Genomic DNA, 26,545 nt, shown 5'->3' on the forward strand with positions numbered 1-26,545 from the left:
TAATCAAACTGACTGCCATTTTACTAATCAGATGTATTACTGAACACACTTGATCAGTTGTATCGACCAAAATAAGTGTGATCATATGAAATTCTTCATGTGTAAGTACGAATAGATTATCCTATTGTCATTGTCATATGCCAAACCAGATGGTGCAACCATAAATAAAAAGAGACTGTAAATTAGCATAAAAAAAGAATAGCTAGAAGTAAAAAATATGAATAAAAACAACCTTTTTTTTATCAACAAATGCTGCAAAATGCTATTCATTTGCTTCATTATTTTATTGTGCATGGGACTTTACAGATTACAATGATTAATTGTGTGATATTGTATCTGATACCCTCTCAGTTCTGACAAAATGCATTTTTCTTTGTAAACATAATGTATTGGAAATCTATATTATAAATAAAAAGAGGGACTGAAATTAGCAGAGGGGTAAGAAATAAACATAACAAGAAATTGTCAGATAGGCTACTCCACAAAATACATCATTGTCTGGTGTAAGTTAACATTAAAAACTGAGCGCACAAACATAGACAACTTTTGCAGGGTAAATAAATCACAGCAGAAGATTATCTCAACAGCTCCAGTCCAGTGGGCGGCGGTGCTGCATCTATAAACTGGTTTGCCAACAGCCCATAAACAGCAGAGAAGAGGAAGGAGATCTAGGTAGAAGAAGGAACTTCCCTCTACTTAACTTACATCTTCTCCGGTGAACACCAAGGTAACTGTCTGACACTTATTTATCTTGTCTCCGCCGTTGTTGTCATGTAGATAAGTAAAGAATTTGTGTTCAACATGGTTGTCAACAGAGTTTCGTTGCAGTTTTGGATGAAGCGTTTAACACTTCACTGTGTGCACTTCAGATAGCTGGTTAGCTAACTTAACCTGTTCAAACCCACGCTGCACGATCAACGAGCGCTGTCACATTTTCATAGTAGAAGTTCTTCATACTCTACTTTATTGTTTAAAGACCCACGTATTTGACTTAGATAATGATAGTTGCGTGACTGATCCTAATACTTTACCAGTAGTGAAAACTCCTCAGACTCTCAGTCATGCAGTGATTTTACAAACAGTCAATAATATGAACAGAGTAAAACTTTGAATTTACTCTTCCCTCTAGAGTTTGGAAGATAAACCAAATATATCCAGATTAATTTAAATTCTTCTGCAAATGGTCGATGAGCTGACAGACACATTTGGATTTACCTTTGGGGATTAGGCCTAATAAAGTAACTCGTATTCATATTTAATATGTTTTACTAATTCTTTATTTCAGATATGACAATTAAGAAAATTAAAAGACAGAGAAAGAAATGGGAGGAAGTACATTGTGCAGTACCATAAGTTACCATTGCCATTAAGAATACATTTCATATATTGATGTTGTACAGCTGCCAATTGTATAATAATTATATAGATCCATTGTCTTTTTTGTTTAAATCTAATGTCATCCTCACTTCAGGCCAGTTCTCAATAATTCGTAATCTCTTAGCCATTGTACATTGAATTGAAATCTATCTATCTATCTATCTATCTATCTATCTATCTATCTATCTATCTATCTATCTATCTATCTATCTATCTATCTATCTATCTATCTATCTATCCTCCACTGTGCAGCTCAGTCTGCAGAAAGAGTCAATGTGTTGCTTTAGTTAGTATGCTTGTTTATCTGGCAAGTAAATGAGAGGGAAGGATTATTGGGGACATCATGTCCTGTGGTTCAGGGCAGATCTGTCTTTTCTATGACAGAAATTCTGTAGTGTCATGACTGGTACAACCTAAAAATTCACATACATTTCACAACAGCAACAGAAGCTAGCTATAATAATAACAACACGTTTAAGCTTGCTTCAACAGATGCAGTCATTTCTACATCCATACTGTCATGTGATTAATCAGATGAGGACTCTAATCCAATTAGGATGGTAGCATGTCTGTTAGCACTCCTAAGCTTGCAGCCAGGTCAGGATATTTTTGTGAGTAAGCTTCAAGGACGAAAGAGAGTAAGGGAGGTACGCCAGACGTATTTTACTAGTAAGGAAATAGATGTTTTGATAGCTTTGAGTTTAGATGTGATTATTTTTTTTGACTGCAGTACATGTTTGTGTAGAAACCCCCAGATAGTAACAATTTAAATTTGTCTCATCTCAAGGTCCAGCACCATGTCTATTGTCAAGATCCACGCTCGAGAGATCTTTGACTCTCGTGGAAACCCCACAGTAGAGGTCGACCTTTACACTGACAAAGGTATGTCCAGATGTCCTAAATTTCTACTTTAATTTGATGAATTATTGTCAATGTGCCTCAATAAGACCACTGATATCATCCAGTAATATGCTAAAGTTAATGGTAATTGTTGCGTTTCTTTGATTACAGTGTGTTGATCGGTATTTTTTATTTAATTTGGTAATTTGTAAATGTTTCCTGTCCATTCCCCAGGCTTGTTTAGAGCTGCTGTACCAAGTGGAGCCTCTACTGGAATCTACGAAGCCTTGGAGCTCAGGGACAATGACAAGTCCCGCTACCTTGGAAAAGGTTTGTACATCATCTTTCTTTTCTTTAAAGACAGGTGTGGTTTCCATGTTAATACATCTTTACCACAATTGAAGCTATTGTTATTACCATTATTATTATTTATAATAATCCACAGATTGACACCCAGGTCAATTTAAAGGAAGAACACTATATTTTACACTCATTTTCTCCATCTTTACTCTCTATTCTCTCCCTCTTCTTCTTTGCCAGATGTGAAAGGGTTAGTGAGTTTCAATTGCCTGTCCTTCCTAATTTAAACATAAACATCTGTCCATGTGACACTACAGCAACTGTTTACTCTGCCACTTAATAACATGAATGCTTTTGGAGACTGGGCAGATATGATGCGCATGGTAAAGTGCCTGTGAAAGCATGCTGTCTCACCCCAGTACTGCAAATACAAGGGATTGAATAAAAGCAATGAAACAGTATCTAAATCCTTTTTTTTTTTAAGGTCAACATTGGTGCATGGTTTGACACATGTCTTTCAAAATGAAGTTGCATGTGTTGAAAAATATGTGTATTTAGGACTGTACGGTATTTGTCAAAATTTGCAAAAATAATCACAATGGTCATCTTTCTGTTGCAGGAGTCTCACAGGCCGTAGGTCACATCAATTCCACTATTGCACCTGCACTTGTTGGCAAAGTAAGGACATTATCCTCATGCTCTTGTTTTTACTCGTGGTCATAAAGTTTTCTTAATTATTGTAATACTAATGCTAATGAGCCTTAACTTCTCCTCCTCGTCGCTCCAGGATCTGTCTGTGGTTGAGCAAGAGACAATTGACCAGATGATGATTGACATGGATGGCACAGAGAACAAATGTAAGTGACAACAGTCATGGAGCTGTACTTTTATTTAATTAATTATAACATCAGGTCTTTGGCAATAAGCGAGAAGTGGTTCCTGTATTTTATAGAACTTTTATCCTGACTTGTGAATAGAGTAACATATGTTTTCCCCCCCATGACACCAAAAAGGGCTAGGATTGGGTCAGGTCCTGTGGTGCTGTCTGGGGTCAGTGAGAGGGTCTGAAACACAGGTTCACATCAGCCTCCAAATGGAAATTCAAAGAATCTGAGATTTTGTGAAGAGGCCTCTGGAAGTTCTAACAGATAGAATAGAATCAGATAGAGCTACGCACAACATAGAAAAGAGGTGAATAGAATAAAACTTTAATGTTCCCAAATAAACAGCAGTTTGTTTATCTGATTTCACATGTGATTAACAGCTATAAATTCAACATGTTACTCCAAGAAGCTAATTCAGCCTATTAAAGGGGCATTTCAACATTTTGGCAAGGCCATATTATTTATGAACAACGTGTTACCATCCTCAGATCAGAGTTATAGGAAGCTCTCTGTGCAAACACATTGTGTGACTGCAGCAGTTGTCTGGATCTCTTTCTGTCTCTTCAAACAGCCAAATTTGGTGCCAATGCCATCCTGGGTGTGTCTCTGGCTGTCTGCAAGGCCGGCGCAGCAGAGAAAGGAGTCCCCCTCTATCGTCACATTGCTGACCTCGCCGGAAACCCCGAGGTCATCCTGCCTGTGCCGGTGAGGATCTGTGCACCACATGAATACGTTGTTTTTTTCTCCCCCATTTTAATTATAATACAATTCACCTCCTGTAGTTGATTGTGATGACAGAGCCACCTCTCACTTCTCCCCTCTCCGCCTGCACCAGGCCTTCAATGTGATCAACGGCGGCTCTCATGCGGGCAACAAGCTGGCCATGCAGGAGTTCATGATCCTGCCCGTTGGCGCGAGCACCTTCAAAGAGGCCATGCGCATCGGAGCCGAGGTCTACCACAACCTGAAAAACGTCATCAAGAAGAAGTACGGACAGGACGCCACCAACGTGGGTGACGAAGGTGGTTTTGCTCCAAACATCCTGGAAAACCAGGAAGGTAAACATTAAGGATACAGAGAACCTACGGCACGTGATAGTCCTTTTATCAGTAAAAAAAAACTGGATGCTCATATTTACTGTTTCATCCTGTAGCTTTGGAGTTGATAAAGGAGGCCATTGCCAAAGCCGGGTATACAGACGAGGTCGTGATTGGCATGGATGTGGCAGCATCAGAATTCTACAGGGACGGAAAATACGACCTGGACTTCAAGTCTCCTGACGACCCGGGCCGTTACATCACTCCTGACGAGCTGGCTGATCTCTACAAGAGCTTTGTGAAGGATTATCCAGGTAACGCCTTCTCTTTTTACACATTGTTTATCACAGGGAGGGCTACGGCACACAATGCAGTGACGATGCCCACACCACCTCAGTCTCACGAAGCGATGGGATGCAGGTGTTGGGTAATGTGTTCATCCTTTAAGAGGATACTGTTGTCAACACTCCACTGTAAAACATCAACGCAGCACCCGACAGCAGTAACTACGCTGCGGAGGTGAATGTCTTCACTTTGATTTTGCCTCCTCATTATTGATCATCAGTTGAGGGCAAACAGCAAATGATTATATAAAGTAATTAACAAACCAGTGGCAGGATCGCTTGCTTGCACTAAAAGGTGTCACTCAGGGAGGGAAAGTTGAAAATACCATATGCCTCCATAGTGTTAGCTGAGCAGCTTGCGTCTCTGCCCCGCTGATCTAAAAACAGCTTGCACCAACAATTAAAGGTAATGAACCTACTCCTAAAACTAAAGGGATTATGGCAATAGGCGAATTTGCCAAAATGTTGAAATATCCCTTTAAGAATATGTCAAAAATGTTAGTTGGATATCTGCAGATACTGATGTTTGCTTTCATAGCAACACATGAAGAGGGTCACTTGTTCACTCAGGAAATCTAAAAGCCAGATATTTATTTAAATCTCCATCTGTGTGTTTAGCAGCAGCCTTTTGGGGTTTTTGACTTTTGATGGAAACTGGTGATCACAGCTTTAACGTAATCACCCAGGTTTAACTGCGAAATGAGGAATGTCTGCATATTTCCCCCCACAGTTGTTTCCATCGAGGATCCCTTCGACCAGGACGACTGGGCAGCCTGGACCAACTTTACCGACACCACAGACATCCAGATCGTTGGAGACGATCTGACGGTGACCAATCCCACTCGCATCAGCAAGGCTGTGGAGGAGAAAGCCTGCAACTGTCTGCTGCTCAAAGTCAATCAAATCGGCTCAGTCACCGAGTCCATGAGAGCGTAAGTCCATGTTTTAAACTCGTTATGCACCATGGAGGCCAGCTGAATATTGAAAGGTCTACCTCTGAAATGCCACCCACACCTGACCTGAGCTCATCTTAGTGCCACTAAAATGGCCAGAATGTGACAAGAAAAACAAAATAACCTCTCCTTCCAACTCAAAACATGCAAACACGGACTCAATGTCATATTTAATTTTTAAAAAAATGCCATTTTACTCAGGTTATCAAGATTATGTGAATAGGCTTTATGCACAGCTCCACTACTTCCTGAACTTAAACAAGCTCCTTTATTTCCTCATGTTTGTATAATGTTTCAAATGTGATAATAAAGTTTGTTGAAAAAAAAAAAAGCTCCTTTATTTCCTGTCTTACATTATTGGACAAACTGATTAATCCAGGTGTTAATCAGTTTGTCCAATAATGTAAGACAGGAAATAAAGGAGCTTGTTTAAATTCAGGAAGCAGTGGAGCTGTGTATAAAGCCTATATCTAGAAGTTGATGACCTCTCAGCAAAATGTCCACCCTCCTCCTCCTCACAGGTGTAAGATGGCCCAGGAGAACGGCTGGGGTGTGATGGTCAGCCATCGCTCTGGGGAAACCGAGGACACCTTCATAGCAGATTTGGTGGTCGGCCTGTGCACTGGACAGGTAAATTCTGATGGATCAGTTTTGTTGAAATTGTGTGGCTGTAATTTGTGTTGAACATTAGTTTATTATCCTACTGTCATTATGTTAGAAATAGCGACAGGAACATATTACTATTACCTATTGTGTCGAAGATGATGACATCCAGAGTATAAATCCAGACAGATCCAACAGAAATGGATTTACACAATATTATATTATATATATATTAGGGGTGTAACGGTACACAAAAGTCACGGTTCGGTACGTACCTCGGTTCAGGGGTCACGGTTCGGTACGGTTTCGGTACAACAGACACTATTGAATGTAAAACTAAAATCTGTCTTGTGTTATAAAAGTAAAAAAAAAAAATTGAATATAAAATCAAACAAGTGCATTAGGAGTGTTATCATGCCATTAATTAATTCTAGAGGGAAAAAAACTTGCACTTGACAACTGACAGCTATTACAAACAAAACAAAACAAGAAACTAACATCAATGTTGGTTTACACAGTTAATTTAGACTAGATGCCAGTTACTTTGGTGATGTTTCTGGTCCTGTCTGTGTTCATGTCAAGAGGCTTAAAAGCAGCGGGATAAGTTGTTGCACACAAGTTGTCCGTTTCCCTGCACCAGTGATTGACATGTGGGTGGCGGGGGGGGGGGGGGGGCGTGTTTGATGCGTTTCTAGCGACGCAGCGCGCATCCGTGAAACATCGCCGACGGACTTTATCCGGTCGACCTTTACAGTCTATGCGGTGGACCAGTCGCAAGCTGCTTACACAATCTATGGTCGCGAGCCGTCGCCGCTGCCGTCGCTGTTGTGTTTGATTGAGAAGCCAGACGGTGACAAGAATGAAGCAGCAGCTCCTCTAACTTCACTCTCTCGTCACTTCTCTTCTTCGTCTGTTATGACGGTTGCAGGCAGCTTCGAGGCTCATTATCGCCACCTAGATTGCGGAGTGAGGCCTCGACTTTTTTTTTTTTTTTTTTTTTAATATTCACTCAGACGTATTCGTCGTGTGACTGTGTGCACCGAACCGTGACCCCCGTACCGTGACGGCACGGGACGAATACATATACCGTTACACCCCTAATATATATATATATGTGACATCATTGTATACATCTTTTCAGATCAAGACTGGGGCTCCTTGTCGCTCGGAGCGTTTGGCCAAATACAACCAGATTCTTCGGTAAGTTTTTCTCTCACATAGACAAATTGTGCCATTTAAATAAATTAATATGCTATTATATGCCTTTTCTTTGCTAAATAAAACCACAGCTACCACACTTTTCTGCGCTGATTCAAACATTTTATATTGTTTCATCTGTTTCAGTCAGTGCATTGATCTCACTTTGTATCTGTGCTGTGTTTCTATTTGACTCTTATCTATAGATCTCAGTAACACTATAGAGCTTCAAAGGGATAATTTGGGTTATTAGAGGTGGGGTTGTGTGAGGCAGTCATGTGTATTACCTGCAGAAGATTTGATCAACATGCTGCCAGTCAGAAGAGGCAGCAGGGAACGTTTCATGTACAATATTTTTTTACTTTAATGTTATCTTGCAGTCAAATGTTTTCTTTCCTTTGGTACTGGATTGTTCTCAACTGCACATGTGCACCTATAGTGCTGATGTATTATGCTACAGATGCAGGTGATAACTGGCTGTTCACTGATGGGAACATACAACACACTGACTGTGCATAACAACCTCACACATCCCCACTCTGTAATCTGAATTATCCCTTTTGAAATCAAACCAGTCACACAATCATTTACATAAAGCAAACAACCTACCTGCTGTAAAATAAAACAAACTAACTATGATTTTTTTTCTTCATTGTAGAATTGAAGAGGATTTGGGAGACAAGGCTCGTTTTGCTGGCAAGAACTTCAGAAAACCAGTGATCGAGTGAATAACTGAAAAAGATGACTTCACATACTAATGGATTCACTCATACAGATGTACACACTGGGAAATAATAGAATACAATCAAGAAATGATAACTAATGTAGGCCTGTTCACATACCAACAGTGGTGGTAATACATGTGTAGAAAGAACTGTAGTTGTTGGAACTGTGATGCTTTACAAGCAGGTGTTCAACGTTTTTTTTTAATTTGGAGTACAATAATAGATCTGACTGTAACTTGAGAGATATTTATTGGTAGCACTGACTAATTACAATCACAACAGCAGCACTTGGAAACGTGAATAATAAAAAGAAAAGTTTTCTTAGTGACAGGATCTTTTGTGATTATTTGTTATTTAGCTGTTGTGGGATTTGTGGGGTTGAATGTGGGAAGTCTTTGGCTTTGCATATCTAGAAGTGACAGTTGTTCCCATTCTGAAAGGCACTTCCTTTTATTTCATGGCTCTACTAACATAAATTTGTAGATCCTTAAATGCACAATTGAGTGTTTTTCTAAACTAAAAACCAGTCATTTCTGATTCAGTACTAGACACATTTTATTTATCATTATAGCAAAAGGAGGCATCTGATCCCTGGAGTGCAACATCAAAGGTTCTCAGTCTAAATCTGTTTTATATTGTCTACGCAGTATCAAGTAGAACAGCTGTATTTCACAGCACCATTTCTTTTCAATGCAATAATCTAAGTTACCATAGTTGACAAGATTTTACATTTAAGAGTCAAAAAGATTTACCATAGAGGAAGCATGGGAAATGTCAGTCTCATTTGCTTCTCATGGGAAAAAAGATCCATATCAAAAACCTTAGTTTGTTTTGTTATTATTTCACAACCTAACTCAAGACTTTTAAATATTTAATTAAACATGAAACAGCTTGCATGTTTTATCCCAAAATGATCTCATGGACTGAAGACTGTCGCCTATAGATTAATGTAAACTAAAATGTATATTAATAATTAATATTGTAATGTATATGATTAATATTGTATTATGCATAATACTTATTAGATATTCAGTATTTATCCTTTTTTTGCCCAGTTTCCACTTTTGTAGCTTTAAGCGCATAGTTGGAGAACTTAAGTAAATCTTTTTTTTTAAGTGAACAATTCAATATTGAATGTGTATACTCGTTATAGCAATGATATTTACACACTAGTAATAACACAAAACATTATTTATTTATTTTTATCCAGCATGTGGGATTATTATTATTCATAATACCATTATTGTTGTTATTAGTATTTGTGTTTATAAGATGAGTGTTGTGCTTGTTAATGACATCGGACTGAATCCCTATTTAAAAATGGTGGAACAAAATGTCTAAATGCTTTAATCTACAAGTGCTGCATGTTAATCCTTAATCATTGGGGAATAATAGAACTGAAAGTATAAACTGTTTTTTTTCTTCTGCACCTCAGTGCTACAGTGGTAATGAAGTGTGTTGTGTCGGCGGTAGGTTAATGTAATGGCTTACATAATGCCGTTGATGACCCACAGCGGTACACTGTGTGCCGTGTTTTTTGATTCATGGACGCCTGTGCAGCAGCAGCAGCAGCAGCAGCAGCAGCTGGTGATGAGCAGCTCCCAGTGGCTGCTGCCGCTGCTGATCCGCGGCACATGCTCAGTTATGTACACCAGACAACTTTGAAGGCTTAGCTGTGGCTGCTGAGGTCATTGCACTGGAAAAAAAAAAAAAAAAAAAAAACTAGACTGACTCCCTCCACTACACCGCCTCCATTTTGAATAGCCATGTAATAGGGGGTTCGCATAGTTTGTGTGTGTATCGCCCACTGCGCTGCGTAGTGTCAACAAGCCACATCCAAACATCCTTCGACATGGACGACCTGTTCAGTCCGCGGAGGTAACTTGATTAACTTACCCTTTACCTTTGTGTTTTAGTCGGGTGTGTATTAAATGTGTGTTTCGGTGCTTTGTAGCGCTACTTTGAGAGACGTTTGTGTGGAATAGTCGGAATGTCAGTGGTCACGAAGTTCGTGTGTGGCTAACCAGCTAGCCAAATAACAGCGTAATGTTACAGTGTCGTTAGCAGCTAGCAACACCTCCAGGAAAACGCTTATTTATCTGCTTTGATGTCGCCGACGGCGATTTGTGCGGCTATTGTAAATAACGCCAGTAAAGCAGATTAGCCGTGTGCATCGCTACAGAGATTTGAGTCGCTGTCGCTACACGGACGGATGTCAACGACACGCCGTGCATGCTAATATTGGTATTTATTATTGATTGCATATTTCAACGAGGGTTAACGAGCCCGGGCGCAGCAGTCGCCCGGCCACTGGCAACTTGTTATGAGCTCTAAAGTAGCACACACTGTTCTCGTAATGGTGACCGTAAAAATTAGCAGCTCGTGTATGATTGATTGACAGTCTTGTGCGGTGGTTAGCGTCGGATTTCATTCATGTAATATAAGGAAACGTCGCAGGTCGCAGCTGAGATTGGTTCCCAGCGTTGGAGGGGCGGGATGTTGTTGTGCTGCTGAAATCACGGAGCTCTGGGAGGAGAGGAGGAGAGCTGCTCTGACAACACACAACTCAGACCCGCTCATCGATTATGTGTCTGTTTACAGGCTGTGCAGCGATAATTACCTGGTAATTGACAGGTTATACGCAGCAGGCTGAGCACTTTTGACTTTGCTTTTTCGTGACACTGAACACTTTGCTGATGCCACGACTGTAATCGGAGGTGCACAGATGTACTGCACATTAGAAACTTAGGATGTTTTCTTTATCAATGTATTTTTCCAGGAGCCTGAACAGCACACAGGGCGAGATCAGAGTGGGGCCAAGTCATCAGGTAATCCCTGCTACAGTTCAAATAATATCATGTGTTATATTTGAATAAAATTAGCTGGTTTATTTTGTGTTATTTAGGTAAAGACATACTATACTTTTCTTTTTATCCTAGAGCCCAATGTAACGCCTTTGTGCTGCAAACAAATTGCAAGAGTTTCAACAGTGTCTAAAACAATAATTTGATTATTGAAATAGTTCCAGATAAAATTTATGTGACAGCTCTTGTGCAGTGTTGCCTTATTATTTGCATGTCATATAGTTGTGTAAATGTGTGTCATGTGGGAAATTATCAGCTGAAACAGATACTATCATGTACTCTTACAAAACACCTACACATAATCACACATTGTGATAACAGCAAACTGGTAAATCACTCCTGAATAATTGTTTTGCAATTTCTTATGAAGACATTTTGTGAATGTTTAAATGAAAAATAAGCATTTGGATTATTGTTGTGTATTTCTGCCTGACTAAACAGAAACTCTAACAGTAAGCACAGCTTTTGTCCTCTTGAGGAAGTGTCAGTGTTTACTACTAGCTCCTGTCTCCTCTTGGGTTTCACTGCAGGCCAAGCTCCCAGAGCTGCAGCCGCGGCCGGCTTCTGGTTTACAGACCCAGACAGAGGGTGAGGAGCTGATGTGGACGCCAGGGGTCAATGACTGTGACCTGCTCATGTACCTCCGAGCTGCAAGGTCAGTGTTTACACTTTATAGCTTCAGCTCTCACAGTCTACTGTCCTGTATGAAGGCTAGTACCTTTGCAATAGTGGATAAAAATATTTAATTAGAATGACAAGGTAAGATTCAAGATTGGATTATTGGTAACTATTATGATTGAGCATTACAAATGCACAGTTGCATAACAAACATTGCTTAAGGTTTATAAAAATTTATAGAATTTTAAGTTAAACTCTGATAATTTACTTTTATGTGCAGACATGTCCGTAACAGACATGCTGCAGGTATTAACTGCTTTTAACTGGAACTGTATAGCTGCTGTTGTTCAATGCAGTGGTGGCATAACTGTAAAGAAATAGAGAAGTGAAAACCAGGTGTGGCTCTATTAAAAATGGCTGACCGACCTTTTCACAAGGTAGTAAGACAAGTGTTACAGATGGGGAAGTACCGGTATATGCAAAACAAAACCAGTTTTGGTGTGGTCACATGCATGGCAGTGTGGTTACGCTCCTGACTTAACAAGCTGCAATAAATTGTAACCAGGTCTGGGTTTTAATAATTACCGGACTTTGACTGGTAAAATCTGCCGAAGTCTGGTATTTTTTACTCCCTCCAGTCAAAATGCACAATTTGGAAATATTGAAAATAGGCAATTTCCACATGTCATTTTATAAAAATAAAAAAAAAGAAAGAAAAAACGGAATCTTATTTTTTTATGAATGTGTAGGCCAGGCCTATGTGGAACAAAACTTTTTTTTTTCACACGGTAACCTACTAAACTTGTTGCATGTGTTTCTCTGACAAAGCATGCACGGAAGAGGTCGGACATGTCCAAACAAGCAAATCTTAAAAACTATTTTCTGAAACCAAACAGGTCTAAGGAGAACGATTATAATGAGTTTTTATTGCATCTATAGCTATTTATAGCGAACGGACATTATTTGATTTCAAGTTTGCAGCACAGCGCGTTATTAAAATGGCATGAGCCAGTCCATGGGTTTTTTGTCTGTTACATGGGAGTAGGCTATATGTGCCAGTTATGCAGGGCAGTCCCCGTGAAGGAAGGTGAGACGATAAACAGACGTCTTCCGCTAAAAAAAAAAGAGAAAGAAAGACGGCGCTGCGCTCTCCAGCCGGTTCAACTGTAACTCACCTGCAGCTGACCGAGCTGAGTAGCTCTGTCGTTCTTCACTCTTTCACCTGGTGTTTGGCTGCACTTTGTATACAAGAGTTCAAAAGAACTAATCTCCATCTGAGTGCGATCAGCTGAGCCAGAGCACAGTGGCTGCACAGCTGTAGCAGCGTGTGTGTGTTTTATGACATCGGCAAGAAAAAGCAAAAAAAACATTGTTACAGACACTCATCAGTTAACGGTTATTAACTGGTTAACGAGCGTCAGCTATGGGTTATAAAATATATTCAGAATGCACATCCCTATTTTCAATCAAAACATTATAAATTGACATGCCTTGATATTATTCTTATATAGCCTGCATGTCATTTATCATTTTAAGCTCAATAAATTCAGATAATGACCGGAATTTCAAACATTTGTCTGGTAAATTGAAAACCTGCCGGTCACGTTGTCCGGTGCCAATTTTTTCTAGCTGAAACCCTGACCAGGTCTGACATAGTTTATGTCTAGGGATGGGTATCTAAACTGTTGTAAGCAACAGCTAATTCTTCAAATCCTGAAGTATGGATGAGAACCATTGTTGTCAGTTCTGCAGGGATGAATAAAATAGACTTCCTGTTCGTTACTGTGACATAACAGTTCCAGCACACATTTTATCTCACCGACTCTTTGTTTGATAAAGACATTCATCCATGAATGATGCATTTTCTCTCGTCCCAGCCAGAAGAGAGACCTCTCTTTGTCTTGCTCTCGCTTCCTCTCTGTCTCTCTCTCTGACCCTGTGTGTGAGGAGCAAGGCAGCTCTGTTTTATACGCTTATAGCACACACACACACACACACACTGCTCTGAATGTCCATGGCAGAGTGAGCTAAACGTTATGAAGCGTGGTTAAGCCTTCTTTTGTATCTAAGAGCTGAAACATGAGCGATCTGAGGAAACGTCCAGTCAAAGTCCATCATATACAGCAGCAGAACCAAACACATCCCTTTTTCATCACTGTAATCATGTTTATTTCATTCAGGGCTTCCAGCACGTTTCTCCATTGTCAGCCTTTGTGTTAATTGAATAAAAAAAATGTGTTTAAACATAACCTGGTTATTGACCTGATTTCTTAAAAGTGGGGCAAGGGAATAGAGACATGGTTAACACTGCTGGAGAGACCGAGGACTGTATTGATGACAATTTCAGAAACATCTCTGGGAATCAGATTAACATTGAACCAGGAAAGCGTAAAACGCAGTTTGACTAATGATCGTATCTGACATAAGATCTGTGTTGTGTGTATGTTTCCAGGAGCATGGCGGCTTTTGCAGGGATGTGTGACGGTGGATCCACAGAGGACGGATGTTTAGCAGCCTCCCGTGATGACACCACCCTCAACGCCCTCAACATGGTGTGGAGCAAATGAATCCTATTCATTCATTCCCCATTTATTTTAAAGACCCCCTAAACCAAAAATGCCCCTTTTGAAATTATTAACATGTCAATTTAGTGTGTGGGCTCTGCTACATGGCATTTCAGCAGCAAAATTGCTAATCCACGCCATAACTGAGCATTTTAGACTTGAAAATGAGTCTGAAAAAACTGGATTCAATTTTTCAAATTGGAGTCAGTTTTCATGCGTCACGAAACTAGCAACCAATCCCGTTGATTTTGTTGTTCACTGTGATGTGATCTCTAGCTAGATGTTCAAGTTGTTATCATTAGTTGCCGTGGCCCAGAGGTTTAGTCGCCACCTTGAATGCGGTAGACCAGGGTTCAAACCCTGGTCTATTTGCATACTCATGAATATTAATAGAATCTGGATTTTTCAATGAGGGAGAAATAGTAGACCTGCTTTTAGCCTATTTGGGAGCTTTTTTAAACAACTTTTTTGTGGGAAAGCAATTTTAATCAAAAGATAGTCATAGCAGAGCATTTTTTTTACAAACTTTAAAATGCCTCTTTAGCGTTTTAACTTTAACAGCGATATCGTATTCCAGGTTTACAAACACGTTTTTTTTTCTTCTCTCTATTCCAGCTACATGCAAGTCATTATGATGCAGCAAAAGCTCTTCAGCGTCTGGTCAAGAAGCCTCTGCCAAAGCTCATTGAGAAATGCTGGTCGGAGGGTGATGTGGTGAGACGTCTTTTGCTTGTAACACAGCACTGAAGGTCAGTGCTGATAGTGTGTTTGTCACTTGTAGTTTGTGCTGGGAGGTGTATATAAAATACCTTTTATTGAAGAATGTACAAAAGAGTATACATCATATCCATCATTTTCCCCCTTTTCTACCCTTCCTGCATAGTGAATGCATACAGACACAAATTCACTTATACATGTGCAGGGAGGTAAGGAGAAATGAAAATATTGATGATTAAATGGGGGGAAATGTGTCTTATGTATTAGAAATAAACAGAATATAGTCAGCTGTGCAGTTTGTAAATAAATGAACAGATTAGATCTTTCACAGTTATTTGCTTCCTTTAAAACACTGATGGCAGTAAAACAGCATTTTGAAAACCACTTCCTCAAAAAGCTTATCAGTCAAGTACCTTCATATCGTGTTTGACAAATGCTGCCATCCTTAGTGTATCAGGGACAGGAAGAGCAGCCGCAAGAACTTCCTCCTTCTGAACACCTCCAAAGAGAAGGTCATCAGCGTTTGGAGGTCCAGGCCCGCTCCTCAGCGAGACAGTGTTAAGATTTGTCGCATATGCATGAATACTTAGTTGGACTGGACTGGTCCCTGAACATGGATGCCACTGGAAGGAGCTGCGCCGGCTCTTTCTCAGGAGGTTCTTCAGACTGTACAGCACCTCAGCCAAAGGAGGGGGCTCATTGAGAGAGAGCTAAACTTTAAATGTCCTCCTGTCCAGTACAGTATCCTAAATGTAATGTTATCTAATCACACTCTCCATCCCTTTTCTCCACAGAAACATTTCATCAAAGGCCTGAGACAATATGGAAAGAATTTTTTCCGCATCCGGAAAGACTTTCTACCCAGCAAGAAGACTGTAATTCAACCTCTTGTTTTTATATATCACAGACCAATTTGTAAAACATACACTGATTCACAAGTGTGACTCCTGTCATTCCTGAAAGTCTTGTCTGCTGTATCACCAGGGAGAGCTGATCACTTTCTATTACCACTGGAAGAAAACGCCCGAGGCCGCAGGAACGAGAGCCTATCGACAGCAGCGCCGGCAGCCGTCCTCTCGCAAGGCCAAGACTCGCTCCGCTGCCGCTCCAGTAAACACTCCGTCGAGAAATTATTCAGGTGAGCAGAAACGATGAGCCTCAGACGTGCCTCGCTGTTGTGCATAGTAGCGCCTTATCTAAACTGATCTTCTCCTTTGCAGTGGACGTGAGTTCTGCCAGCGAGGATGATCTCGATAGTGAAGACAGCGAACAGGACATCAAGAGCTGCAGCCACTGTGGTTCAACAAGTGAGTACAAGAGCGTGTGGTTTATCAGCCTGGGCAGCATTCAGTGTTTTATTTATGTAAGACAAGTGTTTAGTGTGGTGGAAAACTTGTCTGGAGTTCAACCATGTCTAATAATGTGATGGTTGAAAAACACTTGATCGATCGATTGATTGATTGATTGATTGATTGATTGATTGATTGATTGATTGATTGATTGATTGATTGATTGATTGATTGATTGATTGATTGATCGATTGATCGATTGATTATATATACATATGTATATACAGTATATATTAGCGGAAGGGAAGATTTAGGCCCAATCCCATTTCACCCCTTGGCCCTACCACTTACCCCTACCCCTCCGTTTTGCGCGTTCACGTGTAGGGGTAGGGGTGTCCCAATCCCCGTTAGGACAGAGGGGTAGGGGGAAGGGGTAGGGCTACATAGCCCTCCAAACGGAGATTTTTCAGAGGCACACTCCAAACGGAGGGGTATGAAAGTTTCCCAGAATGCATCTTGCGGCAGCCGGCAGCGGTGGCTGTAAAACGAAAAGCTGTTTTATTTCTCACTGTAGCGCTGTTATTATGTAACTTTATTAAGTTTTAATATTTTTTCTTGCGAGAAAGTAACTGTTTAGGTCCCAAATGTGCGGTTAGTTTACCCAAATGACGGCGGGTTAGAAGTTTGCTCCGACGATTTTTCGGAGAAGTGAAGCTCCAGGAGGAGCGGCTCCTCACAGAGACAGCAGCCGGTCTGCAGTGCTGCTCCGCCGGCCAAATTACGTCCTCGTCCCGGTCCCGCCGGGAGAGAAGGCGGTCGTTAATTAACTTATCCGCGGGTTTTTAGAGGTTTACCACCAGCATGTTAAATTCTTTTCAGCATTTAAATGTTGGTCTCATTGATGAAATCTGACAATTGTGGCAGTAGCATTAGTTTATTTGGATGAAAAGTTATGCTTCATGTAGCCTACCAGTCAGAGGAGCAGGCAGCGCTGCCTCTGGGCTCTGTGTACAGAAATCACCACAATTACATCAGTAAATAAATGTTTTACAATGAACCGATCAGTCTGCATTAAGTTTTATCTTATTTTACTAAGTTATATGGAACACGCTATTTGATTTCTGGCAAAAGCTCGCCGCATCAGCTTACGTAAAAGCCAGTGAGACCACGTGATGACGTATGTGATTGTTGAAGGGGTGTCCCAATTCGGAGGGGTTGACTTTCTACCCCTACCCCTTGTAGCTCCGTTTCAAGGGGCGAGGGGCAAGGGGTAGGGGAAGGGGTAGGGGTAAAAAAGAGAAATGGGATTGGGCCTTAGGGTGCTTTCACACAGGCATTGTTAAAGTTTTAGTTCTCAGAGTTTCATTTTTACAATATGTATAAGTACATAATATATACATGTATTGTATTTCTTAATATCGCAATATATATTGCAGAAATAAATATATCAGGGGAGGTAGACACACGCACATCATGTTACCAGGTGCTGAGTCCAAAAAACATGATCAAAAAGAGAGAAAGAGACTTGCAACACTGTAACTGCTCCCAATAAAAACATTGAACTTTATTCTATCATAATATAAAGCGGACAACGTTTCATCAGGTCACTCGAGAAAAGAAATATATCGCAATGTTAATAATGTGCAGCCTTAATATACAGTGTATGTACAGCTATATATACACACACACACAGTTGATTGTTTCTATACAATATATAAATACATTCATTCATATAGATATACCTATTTATGCCATAATATCTCTATATTAACTACGTCTGATATATAAACACATATACATATCCGTATAAATACAACACACACTTACACCAAGGTCTTTTTCTCCAACAGGTTCTAAAGATTGGCACCAAGGTGGAAGAGATAACCCTTTGCTGTGCACGTCTTGTCGCAACTATGAAAACAAACATGGATGTCTGCCAGCAGCCCCAAAATCTGGAGGTGCTCCGTTCATGTTCAAACCTGTGAAAGAGGAAGAGGAGGTGAACAGCAAGCACGCCATGAGAACACGGCGGAGCAGAGCACCTGTAAGCCTGAAGCTGGCAGATCAGCCACACTGTCGTCTTGTCGATGTTTGTGCAGATGTCAGATTTGAGTGTGTTTTTCCACAGTTTTGCTGGGGAAAATATTTTGTAAATGATGAGAAACATTTTTCCCCCTTGCCTGCATTTTAACAATATCAACCTGTGACTGTTTCCACAGCAGCTGTCGTCTTTAAGAAGCGGCCACAGGAGGCTCACCGGCTCCCCCACCAGTGAGGAGCAGCAGTCCAGTAACCAGCCCTCACCCAGCGGAGTGACCTCCAGCTCTCTGAGATCGTCCTCTACCGACAATAAGAATGAATCTACTAAGAGGACGAACAAGGTAAACATGATGTACACTAACATCCGTGTACCAGTATGACGTTGTTTGAGACCAGCTTGAGTCTCTGAGCATGTGCACTACGCTGTTTAAAAGATGCTATTTGGTTGCAGTAGTCTGTATACAGTCCATGAGGTTTGTGGTCATAGTCATGAGTCATAATCATCATCTTCCATCAGTAATAAACAGTGCTGTGTAAATCTCAAATTGTATCCACAGAAGGTAAAAGAGGAAGTAACGTCACCAAAGACAACCAAACGTGTACGGGAGAGTCCTGCTCAGGAGACTGAAAAGGTTTCGTCTAAAAGGCCCAAGACACAGGTGAGGGGATGACATCTCAGATTCATGGTTTATGAGGGGAAATTCATTTCCACAGTTAGTTAAAGGAATAGTTCAACATTTTGGCAAATTTGCCTATTGCCATAATCCCTATAGTCATACGGGTAGGTTAATTACCTTTAATATCAGTGCAAGCTGTTTTTAGATCGGCGGGGCAGAGGCGCGAGCTGCTCAGCTAACACAATGAGAACATTCAAAGGTGGAAACTTGACGTTCGAACGTGTGCGGTGATGCAACTTAACGCCGTGTGTCGCAACGTTCGGAGTAGTAAACACGTTGATAAAACAAACAATTTTTTAAATTGCTCATTTATTCAGCTGGGGTGGTGCACCTACGTGTTTGCACACTACACACACACCTTGCACCACCACTTATAATATTTCGATTTCCCTTCTTGAAGTTTTATACTGAGTTGGTAAAACTTAAGTGTGTTGCAAATGTTACAGAACAAATTTGGTTGGAATGCCCTTTAGTGGACGTGGGACGTGATGATAATCTGGTTTAGGTTATAATAAGTAAGTAAGTAAAACTTTATTTATATAGCACCCATCATAGTACGCGTACACAGAGTGCTTCACATTATGGAAAAAAGACATTCAATCACACAAACAGTATAAAACACATTTGGGTCTTAAACAGTTTAGATATGTACAATGTACAGTGGTAAATCAGCAGTGGGAAAAAACTCCTATCAATTAAAGGCTTGTCTGTATATATAATGAGCTAAAAAAACAAAAAAAGAACATTAAAAATCCAAATATTTAACATAAGAATCATTAGAAATTCGGACCTGATTTTGGGGGAGGATCAACAGCCCCAGTCGGCACCACATGATCCAGATGTGTTTGCTCTCCCAGGAACCCCAGGGGTCCCGGTCGGAGGGAGAGGCCGAGAACGAGGAGGAGAGCTCCTCAGAAAGCCGCAGCGCTCAGGACGACGGCAGCAGCGACACCAAAGACATCGACCAGGACAACCGCAGCTCGTCCCCCAGCATCCCCAGCCCCCAGCAGGGCAACGAGAGCGACTCAGACTCGTCGGCTCAGCCCAACGGAGTCCCGTCGGAGCCCGCCGCCCCCGCCGCCGCGCTGGCCGACACGCCGGCGCAGCAGCAGCAGCAGCAGCCCCCCCCCTCACAGGGTCCCAACATCACTCCTCAGCACTCGGCCGATCCGGCTAACAGCCCCCCTCCTCCCTCTCCGGACCCCCCGCAGCCGGCCGCGGGTCAGGCTCCCGTCACGGGGGGTCAGTGCGGCCGACCGCAGCCCACCCCCCACTCGCTCTCCGGCCCCCCCCCTCTGGGTCAGGACTCACCTCTTCTTCCGGCGTTTCAGGTCCCACCCGCTCTCAACCCCGCGCAGCCTCATCCGGCGCCGCAGCGGCCCCCACCCTTCTTCAGGGAGTCGCAGCTCCCTCAGTCTGGTCCACAGATCAAGCCCCCCCCCACCACCCCGATCCCACCGTCACACAAACAGCTACCACACCAGTCCGCCACCCCGTTCCCCCAAATGCCCTCCAACCTCCCCCCTCCGCCTGCTCTGAAGCCCCTCACCTCTCTGCCCAACCAGCACCCTCCAGGTGCCCCCCCTCCCCCTCTGCAGCTCATGCCGCAGCCGTTGCCCATGCAGTCGCTCCCCACCCAACTCCCGGTCATCTCTCAGGTGCCGACCCACCACGGAAAAAGCGTCACTTCGTCTCACCCCCCCGCCGCCGCCGCCGCAGCGCCGCACCCCCTCACCTCGGTAACTTCTTCTATGGGCCCGGTCCCGAGCCTCCAGCCGTCCTTCCTGCCTCTCCCTCTGAGACCCTCCCCCACTAGCACAGCGGGGGGGTCACACATTCAGATCAAAGAGGAGCCACTGGACGAGATGGAAGAGGCAGAGAGCCCGCCGTCTCCCCCGAGGAGCCCCTCGCCAGAGCCCACCGTCGTCAACGTGGCCAGCCACGCCAGCCAGTCTGCACGGTGAGACAACTCTGATGCACCACACGATCACACTCAGCTTCTCATCACGACTCAACACAACATCTGACTGACGCAGCCTGTGTGCATAACGCACAGCCACTACAAAGCCTGTCAACTGTTGTCTGTCTGTCTGTTGTTGCCACCATATTGATTTTATGTTAAACTTGTTTCAACTTAAGCTCTCGAGTCATTTGGTGCTTGAAATGTCATTAGAACTGACTATAGACATGATGTTCACATTAGGGTTGGGCGCTATCCAAATGTTGATATTGTTAAACCTCCACATTCTACCGTGGTATACGGTATTACCGTGGCCAATTAAAAATCATGTTGCACAGCTCAGACAGAGTCACCAAAGTGTCGTTCTGAAAGGAAATAGCCACCAAACGCCACATAAGAATACTGAAACAATAACTAAACATGTACATTACCAACATGAACAACTTTTATTGACAACAAATAGCTTCTAATAAAATGTGGACGGTGCTGCCTCTCCAGCCGGTTCACCTGCAGCTGCACAGAGGAGCTCTGCTGCTCCTCTCTCTTCAGCCTGGTGCTTGGCTGCACTTCGTCTCTATAACATGAGTTCAGCATCAGAAGGTCTAACCTCCATCGGAGCGCTGATGAGCTGATCATAGCGGATGTGGCGCTGCTCAGCTGTAGCAGCGTCTCTATGTGTTTTTATCACATCGGTAAGAAAAAAAAATGTCGGCACAAGCCTACAAGACACACATGATAACCATGGCAACATAGTGCTTCAAATCTAGTCAAGGTTTTTGCAGAAGTTGAGTTTTTCTTGAGGACCAACTCAGTATATGCGCGACTTGCCGTCTTTTCCTCTCTCTCTTCTCTGAGCCGTCACGTGAGCACGTCACGTCCATCAACTTTATCAAACATCTCCCCAAAGTAAAACATGATACTATTGGAGTAAAACTGAAAACTCAACCACACACATGTAGGTGCTGGACATACACTCATTATTTAGGCAGACAAATTAATTATATTTAGTAGGTAATATATCAGGGCCCTATATGACTGCACTACATTTTTTTTAATGACGGTAATGAAACTGATACCGTTGCTACTTTAAGATACCATGGTATACCTTCATCACAATGTAAATCAGTGTGAGGGGAAAAAAACACAATGAAAGTCATCTTCTTCTGCACAGTTCACAATCTCTCCGCTGCCATGTTGTGTGAACGAAATCTGAGACAGTATTGTTTTCTCCTTCAGGTTTATCAAACACTTGGATCGTGGCTACAACTCCTGCGCCAGAACAGACTTCTTCTTCACTCCTCTGTCATCGTCTAAGCTGGCCAAGAAAAGAGAGGAGGCGGTGGAGAAGTCGAGGAGAGAGGCCGAACTCAGCGCTCGACAGGAGCGAGAGCGGGAGAAGGACAGAGAGCGAGAGAGGGAGAGGGAGGCGGACAGAAATTCTGTGAGTGAAACGTTCTTTGATTCTTTTTCTCCGAACGCCTCTCCGCCCGTTATCTCACGCTCCGTCTCTTGCCTCCAGAGAGCCAGCAGCTCCTCTCACGACAGTCGGATGAGCGAGGTCCAGATGACGGCTCAGAGCCACGGCCGCCCCTCCTTCGAGCAGCCGCCCACCACCGTAGCCGCCGTGCCCCCGTACATCGGCCCCGACACGCCCGCCCTCCGCACCCTGAGCGAATACGCCCGACCGCACGTCATGTCCCCCAACAACCGGAATCATCCTTTCTATGTGTCCCTGAGTCCCGGCGACCCCCTGCTGGCCTACCACATGCCCGGCCTGTACAGCGCCGAGCCCAGCCTGAGAGAGCGCGAGCTCCGGAACCTCAGAGAGAGAGAGCTCCGCGAGAGGATGAAGCCCGGCTTCGAGATGAAGCCCCCCGACCTGGAAACCTTGCACCCCTCGGCCAACCCCATGGAGCACTTTGCCAGGCACGGCGCTCTGGGTCTGCCCCACATACCCGGGCCTCCCCACCCGTTCGCGCAATTCCATCCCGGGCTGAACCACTTGGAGCGGGAGAGGATGGCGCTGGCCGGACCCCAGCTGCGCCCGGAGCTGAACTACGCCGAGCGCCTCACCGCGGAGAGGCTCCACGCCGAGAGGATGGCCTCCGTGGCCGACCCCGCCGCCAGGCTGCAGATGCTCAACGTGACGCCGCATCATCACCAGCACTCTCACATCCACTCGCACCTACACCTGCACCAGCAGGACCCACTCGGCCAAGGTGAGGTCGGACTCGTGTTGTTCAGAAGTGAGTCAGCAGTGAAACATCTGGTGGTGGGAAGTTGAGTTTAATTTCCATCTTATTTCTTCACACAGGTTCAAGTCCTCACCCTTTGGACCCTTTGAACACAGGACCACGTTTGGCCCGATTCCCCTTCCCCGGTGGCCCCATCCCCAACGCTTTACTCAGCGAGCTTCCACATGATCATGAGATGCTGCGCCACCCATTGTTTGGTATGTAAAGTGACATACTGACACTAAATGATTCTTGTAGCAGTTGATATTTTCTTTAAAGAATTATTTCATGTTTCTGTGGTACTTAAAAAGGTAGAGTCTGGAGGTTTGTTCGTTGCAGTCGGTAAACAAAACATTCAAACTAGGCCGCTCCTCTCGGGCTCAACTGTGCAGCCTCCTCTTTGACAGCAGCAGCAGCAGCAGCAGTTGTCAGGACCACAAAGAACAGGAAATAAAGTGAAGCGCTGAAGCCGCTGGGTGACCCACCCATCACCCACATTGGGAGCCTCAAGAATTATGCTGTAATGAGTAAGAGGGCCGCTGTGGTGAGCTGGGAAGTGTTAGCGACGGATGCTATCGTCTCCGTGGCACTGCGACTCCGTGACACAAACGCACCCCGTAAACAGTAAAGTTAATCTCTTGTTTATGACAGATACGACTACACACAATACACACATCTTAACACGTGTATGGTAATCTATCGATCCACTGATTGATTATCAAAGGCTTCAAATGCACGACCGGGAGGAGGCTCAGCAAAGTCAAAGTCGTATTTTGATCAACATTATGTTTCAAATTAATTATTTCACTCGTAAACCGTCTAATATGCAGGATAATGTAAATAAACCCCTTCAGGTTGTATGAAACCATTCCATACAATCTGTCTGGGTTTATTTCTCCATAACAACCGACCAGCTATACATTATCCCTTACATATATAGTTTTAATATTTTTAATGCAAGAAAGTAACCATATAGATCCCCAGAATGTGATGATGATGATCTCTGTTCCTTCTATAGGAGCTGCATACCCACGAGAGCTGCAGGGTCCAATTCCACAGATGTCTGCTGCTCACCAGCTCCAAGCCATGCACGCTCAGTCTGCAGAGCTGCAGAGGATGGCAATGGAGCAGCAGTGGCTGCACGGGCACCACCTGCATGGAGGCCCCCTACCAAGTCAGGAAGATTACTACAGGTGAGGCCTTTTCAATGGTGAATCAAACATACTTTTTGAAGATACAAAATACTGTCAGTCTTTCCCCTCAAAGATACTGTTAGTACAAGATAAAGCCTAACATCAGCCTTACTCTGTTTGGCTCATTTGCAGTAAAAACTTTGAAAAAAAAAGTGACTTTTACTTCATAACTGTAAAACAAATGAATATAATCGATCGATCAATGTTTATTTCTATAGCCTTTTACAATAGCCCAAAGGGTGACCAAAGTGCTTTACAATAAAAAACAATAAATTAAGTTGAAAACAATAAAAAATACATAAAACAGAGAGAAGTAAATAAAGCAAGAATAAAATCACAACATTTTAAAGAGTTACAAGCCTTTTAAAAAAGAAAGGTTTTGAGTTTTGATATAAAAAGACTCAGGTCAGTGATGGTGCACATACTGTATTAGAGGGGAACTTGTTCCACAGTCTGAGCTCTGTTTTTGTCCTGTAGTGTGAGTAGGTCAGATAAATATGGTGGATAAGACTGTTAGAGCTTTAAAAGCAAACATTAAGTTTAAAAAGTGTAAAGTAGGCTTGCTTAATAGTTCCTTGTCTTACTCCATTACATTATATTTTCAATGTCAAAGCTCCAAACAGCCCACACTACATCTTGAGCACCATCATGTTGTCCACGTTACCACATTGTGTTATATCCAGCCTAGTGCTCTGAATCTGTGTAGTAAAAGCCATTGCATCACTGTGACAGTGTAGTACCTATGAGCTGTAAAAAGAAACTAAGAGTAATAAACAAAATAATATCATAATGTACCAAAAAAGAAAACATCAGTTTTTTGTGTGAAGAGCTTCTCTGAAATTGACTCTTATTTCAAAATCACAAATTTTCTGCTCTCCAGATGACCAACCGTCCTCATCCCTCCCTCATTAAAGCTCTATGCTGCTGTTGCAGCTCTGTGGTTTTTGGTTGTGGTTGTGTTATGGTTTGTAACCAACATTGCACTCACTGTTGCTCTGATCATGTAAACTGTGACAACACACTGCACAATGTTTACTCATGTTTGTTTGTGTCTTTTGAAGCCGTCTGAAGAAAGAAGGTGACAAGCCATCTTGAGTGTCAGGTGGTGCATGCCCTGAGACCCTACACTTATACTCGATAGAATACTGTGTACCTTTGAGACTGTAAGAGAATATTTGTGTGTCAATGTTTTTTCTTTTAATATATTTTAGAAGATACTTTGTGGATCTTTATGTGCATTCCTCGTTCAGCACTTAATGGGACTGTCAAAGTCTGTCTGAGATTTTCATATCACTTAAGACTTTATACTAGTTTTTCTTATCAAAACAATGAACAATCTCACTTGTTCACGTGAGATTTAAAGTGACAGATTTTCTCTAACTAACTGTAAAACTGTTTGATATGCAGTGATTTAACCTTGCTTAAAATACAGCTCTTATAAATGATATGAAAACAGACCGACTTTGGTGTTAAGATGAAATATACCTATGATGATTTCTAAATGATTTCCTTGTACAGAATGACCTTTAAATCAGTGTTTAAATGATTGTAATGACCTAGCATGACGCAGTCTTCAGTTTCCACCAAACTAGAGTAGCAAGTTGCATTGTGGTGTTTAGACTCTGAAAGTGTAGTAGAGGTTGGTTTTACCCCTAAATCTGCTAAATATTTGTCTAAATCCTAAAGTTTTATATATCAAGATATCTTTTCACAGTATAACCGAAGCTTTTATTCACTCATTTTTAAGATTGTAAATATTACATGGCTCACATTATTCTATATGAATGAGTACTATTGATATAACAGTAGATGTGAACACCTGACCCCCTGATTCAGCACGATAGCAGTAAATCATAAGCTAAAAGCAGTATATAGCACTATAGGTGAGGTAAGGATTAATTGGACCATGATCTGTCACTACAGACAGAACCTTTTATTGGAACACTTCATTTTGATGACAAAATGTTTTTTTTCCTTTGACATTACAATGAAATTTTAAAAATAACTGCTCCAAAAATTCAATATTTATGTGATATATCAAAGTGTATCCATTGCATATTTATTTCAATAAATATTTCTGCAGTGACACCTTATCTACTGTGTATGTGGAGTTCTTCTATGTGGAGATG

At 42.3% G+C, this 26,545-nt stretch overlaps 2 protein-coding genes across 4 annotated transcripts; both read left to right on the top strand.

Annotated features, from left to right (window-relative positions):
* The first annotated feature begins 649 nt into the window (after positions 1 to 649).
* eno1b (enolase 1b, (alpha)) lies at positions 650 to 8,561 on the top strand. Its single transcript, XM_083971434.1, has 12 exons — positions 650 to 727; positions 2,165 to 2,259; positions 2,452 to 2,547; positions 3,137 to 3,195; positions 3,305 to 3,374; positions 3,973 to 4,106; positions 4,237 to 4,459; positions 4,555 to 4,752; positions 5,513 to 5,714; positions 6,257 to 6,365; positions 7,480 to 7,538; positions 8,194 to 8,561. Exons 2-12 carry the CDS (start codon positions 2,175 to 2,177, stop codon positions 8,261 to 8,263), a joined length of 1,305 nt encoding a protein of 434 aa, XP_083827560.1. The 5' UTR covers positions 650 to 727; positions 2,165 to 2,174; the 3' UTR covers positions 8,264 to 8,561.
* Positions 8,562 to 10,004: 1,443 nt separating this feature from the next.
* Positions 10,005 to 26,509, top strand: rereb (arginine-glutamic acid dipeptide (RE) repeats b). Of its 3 annotated transcripts, none has more exons than XM_083972628.1 (17): positions 10,005 to 10,138; positions 11,040 to 11,088; positions 11,655 to 11,779; positions 14,195 to 14,294; positions 14,922 to 15,020; positions 15,818 to 15,898; positions 16,008 to 16,161; positions 16,244 to 16,330; positions 18,163 to 18,356; positions 18,532 to 18,693; positions 18,910 to 19,011; positions 19,887 to 20,989; positions 22,226 to 22,430; positions 22,509 to 23,208; positions 23,304 to 23,441; positions 24,242 to 24,416; positions 25,297 to 26,509. In XM_083972628.1, the coding sequence occupies exons 1-17, from the start codon at positions 10,113 to 10,115 to the stop codon at positions 25,298 to 25,300; spliced, it is 3,504 nt and encodes a 1,167-aa protein (XP_083828754.1). In that variant the 5' UTR covers positions 10,005 to 10,112; the 3' UTR covers positions 25,301 to 26,509. The 3 variants fall into 3 exon arrangements, with proteins under 3 accessions (XP_083828754.1, XP_083828753.1, XP_083828752.1); XM_083972627.1 differs by having other exon boundaries at positions 25,478 to 26,509; XM_083972626.1 differs by having other exon boundaries at positions 22,226 to 23,208; positions 25,478 to 26,509.
* Positions 26,510 to 26,545: the final 36 nt, after the last annotated feature.

The sequence above is a fragment of the Trachurus trachurus genome, assembly GCF_905171665.1.
Source record: "Trachurus trachurus genome assembly, chromosome: 5".
Classification (NCBI taxonomy): Eukaryota; Metazoa; Chordata; class Actinopteri; order Carangiformes; family Carangidae; genus Trachurus; species Trachurus trachurus.

What these genes read in the sequence shown, in the direction of transcription:
- eno1b (XM_083971434.1), top strand. Translation starts at nt 2,175, where the DNA reads ATGTCTATTGTCAAGATCCACGCTCGAGAGATCTTTGACTCTCGTGGA. An exon ending in CATCCTGGAAAACCAGGAAG is followed by an intron (nt 4,460 to 4,554) that starts GTAAACATTAAG and finishes TTCATCCTGTAG; the next exon opens with CTTTGGAGTTGATAAAGGAG. An exon ending in AAATACAACCAGATTCTTCG is followed by an intron (nt 7,539 to 8,193) that starts GTAAGTTTTTCT and finishes TCTTCATTGTAG; the next exon opens with AATTGAAGAGGATTTGGGAG.
- rereb (XM_083972626.1), top strand. Translation starts at nt 10,113, where the DNA reads ATGGACGACCTGTTCAGTCCGCGGAG. An exon ending in TTCTACCCAGCAAGAAGACT is followed by an intron (nt 15,899 to 16,007) that starts GTAATTCAACCT and finishes CTGTATCACCAG; the next exon opens with GGAGAGCTGATCACTTTCTA. An exon ending in AGTCAGGAAGATTACTACAG is followed by an intron (nt 24,417 to 25,477) that starts GTGAGGCCTTTT and finishes TGTCTTTTGAAG; the next exon opens with CCGTCTGAAGAAAGAAGGTG.